General features: G+C 39.1%; 1 protein-coding gene across 1 annotated transcript in view; it reads right to left on the reverse strand.

The window, feature by feature from the left end:
* Window positions 1-3,034: 3,034 nt before the first annotated feature.
* rpgrip1l (RPGRIP1 like) overlaps window positions 3,035-3,666 on the reverse strand; it is a gene marked incomplete at its 3' end in the record, with an annotated part of 26,250 nt that continues 25,618 nt past the window's right edge. Inside the window, exon 25 of the mRNA XM_080737167.1 lies at window positions 3,035-3,174. Within this exon, the coding sequence (XP_080593293.1) occupies window positions 3,035-3,174 (140 nt within the window). The remainder of the gene's footprint in view (window positions 3,175-3,666) is intronic.

Below are 3,666 nucleotides of genomic sequence, written 5' to 3' on the forward strand. Positions count from 1 at the left end.
GTTGAATTCTCCAACGAGGAACAGAAACGCAGCTAACGTAAAAAAAATATATAATAAATAACAATTACAAAATAGAGGCCCGCGTAAAGCGCCTGGTTACAAAATATTCATGTAACACCAGCGTTATTATCGTCGTATAAAATACAGTCGTGTGTGTAGTAGTGGCCATTTAAATGTCCTTTGAGTGACAGCTACTATTTTGCGCAGATCTTGCGTAGCGGAGTTGCGCTCGGGGCTTCTGGCGCTTTGTCAGCGAGCAAGTGACGTCACTTCTGAGCGCAGTTCCTTTGCGAATAGGAGAACATGAGCGTAACGCAGACCACGCCCACTAAATGTGCGTTGCAAAACATGAATGGGTGGGACGTGACGTCATGCAGAGGAAATGGTAGTCTAGAGAGACCCCATAGCCCAGAGGGACAGTCAGGGGCGTCAATTGGGTATGGTATGCAGCTGCCATACCCTGGGTCCAGGGGGGAGAATACAAGTTACTTTAAAATACAAATCCATGAATGTCTCATTGTCTATCTGTGCTGGTTATGTTGTTAAATTACATTAAAATAACTACAAATGTAAAATTTAACAAGGTATTATATATTCTCCACACTTTTTTTCTCCCCATCTTGACAGCATAGTATATTCCCAGGTTCCGCAGGTCAGCTGCACAGGTGCAATGCATTATTAATTGTGGCACGTTTACTATATTATGTCAAATTTAGCTGCACTTGAACAACTGTTCCAGGCTGCCATATCCAGCCCAAGAAACCATAGACTTTTTTTTGGGGAAAAATAGAATGTACTTCTTAAAATAAATCTATCATGCCTGTTGCTAAGGTATGGCAACATGACTGGTGTCTTGCACGTGCGCGAATCACCAGTCATGTTGCCATACCTTCCCTTTTTCTGAACTTACACCACTGGGGACAGTTACTTAGCGCAGTATGGGGAAAAAAGTATTCAATTTCTTTAGTCGAGTAAAAGTATCAATACTGCAAAGCAGAAATAAAGAGTAAAAGTAGGCTACAAAAGTATTGGGACCAGGATCACAATGTACTTAAAACACCAAAAGTAGAAAGTAGGCCTACTCATTATGCAGAAATGTTCCGTTTCAAGTTTTCAAACGTACAAACCTCTTTTGAAAATAGCAGATCTACAAGCTCACAATGCGTTGCATCGCGAGCTTTAGGTCGTCTATTTTGGACAATCTCCTCGAAATATTTAATCTATTTGATGTCAATGTTAAAATTAAACCGTTTACCAACTGTTGCTAGACAACAAATTTAACTAGCCAGTCATAGTGCAATCCCTTCAGGCAATGGGAAGGAATTACTTCCGGTTGTTTACGTTTTTCACTTGTTTTGACTGGATTAGTGCGTGCGGCAGCCGCAACAACCATCTACTGTAGATGGTTAAACTGATACATTATCACATTATCGGCACATTAGTTGATTCACGATTTTTTTTAAAAGCCCGATTTATACATTAAGTACTTTTGACCATCACATCAATAAATGATGGTGCTTCATCAAACTTTTAGCAGCATGGCATGCATATCATATATCATAATACAAACACATTATCAATATATTGACTGACTGTTAAGATTGTTTTGTATTGACCTACCATCAGTCCATCACGATTTTCATATAGCTTAGATAGATTGTTATAGCCTACACAACACACTCATACACTAAATCTGTTTATTGTAAAAAAATAAATACAAAAAATACCATCAAAAACAGTTTCTAAAATGCTATAGCCTATATATAGTAAACAAAATGGTATTTCCACTTAAATGACATTCACAATGTTGAAAAAGATTAAACCATCCTTCATATGGTTAAATTAAGTGGTGTGAAGTCGTTCAGGCTTATTTCCATCTTGAATCTAAATGTCCACTACAGTATTTGCTGCTGTATGATAGGACATTATCTGATGACAGTGTATTGCTATTGAATTGCACCACATACAGTAGTAAACCACCGAATAACATTTGAGGATCTACTATTAGCCCATGTACAGTTCAGACAAATCCTGAAGTTAAACATTGAGGCAACAGAATTTAATTAATATCCGCAGTATCATTACAGTATTCAACTGTTCAAGTCTATGTACAGTCCTGTATTTCGTAAACTGCATTCCAAAAATATCCATTGTTTTTAAAGTCGTTTTCAATGCAGTCTCCATACTTGAAAGGGGTGCCCTACTTGGCCCCCTCCGTTTTACCCTCCACACCAAATACCCTCCACACCAGCTTACAGATCACCGAAAATAGATCTGTAAGCTTGCCGTTTGCCTATTATGAGAGGCCCAGTAAACAGAAACGAGGGTTCATGTGGTTAAAGGATTTGATGATTTTTAACTTGAATCCTATCATTCCATTTTGAGGGCAAGACATGATGAGATAATCTGACGTACTGTAACACTTGACACAGTGTATTGTTTCTCAAGACGACAGTCTATGTAAAACATGTTTTGTGTGCTATGTCCGATTTTCATGTGACATCCCATAATAACACAGTGGTTCTCAACCTTTTCAGGCCGCGACCCCCAAAACAATCATATTTTAACTGGGGGACCCTCCCGAGTTGAGTCATTACATTTTGTATAACACGTTCTATTGTGAAAATAGCCGATCTACATGCTCACAACGCCTTGCAACGTAAGGCGTTGTGAGCATGTAGATCGGCTATTTTCACAATTTCTGCCTCAACTTGAATTTGTCATTAGAGGTATTAAAAGTCCTTAAATTGTCACTTTAGAAATGTGAAGATAACCCTCTAGTCTATACACTTAAACTTTATGTTGGTTTGTTTACTGTTGAGTGAGAAAACAATGTTGCACATTAAGTTAATCACCTGGGAATCATCTGGGGGGGGGGGGTTGAGAACCACTGCCATAACAGAACAATAGGATTCAGGGACAGTTAAAAAAAATCATCTAAGTTGCCCTGTAAACAACTAGCAATTTAAGTTATTGAACAGAATAAAAAATATTCCGATGTATTCAACACTGAGTGTTCATTTCTGAAATTATTTTAAGGCAGTGATGTCTGCAGGGAGGAGACAGGTGTGTAGTCATGGTCGGGGTCTTCCATGATGGACTGCAGAGCCTCCAGTGCCTCTACAGACACTGTTAGACTTCCTACCACTGAGCTGCTGTCTTCTGCATCCACCACTAGAGGGAGCACAGGAACACATTGTATTATAGTTCACCTTAAAAATATGCACTACATGGTACTGGTTAGAGTTTTGTTACTGCCTGTATCTCAGGCTTTTTACTTTGTTGAAAAGTAAAAAGTGTGATATACAGTAGAGATAGAAGCTGGGAAAGTGCACATGAGTGTGTGTGTGTGTGTGTGTGTGTGTGTGTGTGTGTGTGTGTGTGTGTGTGTGTTTGATTGATAGAATACTTTATTAGTCAGAAACAGAAAAGGGGATTTTGTTACCCTGGCATCACAGGGATCTCCATATATGGCAATAAAAGGGATTTGGTTCCCCTGACATCACAGTGATTATATATTGGCATTCACAGATATGGGCTTAATATTGATGACATCAGGGATCTCCATATATGGGCATAAAAGGGATCTGGTTCCCCTGGCATCACAGGGATCTCCATATCATCCATATATGGGCATAAAGGGGATTTGGTTCCTCTGGCATCACA

Source organism: Nannobrachium achirus (assembly GCF_963921795.1).
Source record: "Nannobrachium achirus genome assembly, chromosome: 11".
NCBI lineage: Eukaryota > Metazoa > Chordata > Actinopteri > Myctophiformes > Myctophidae > Nannobrachium > Nannobrachium achirus.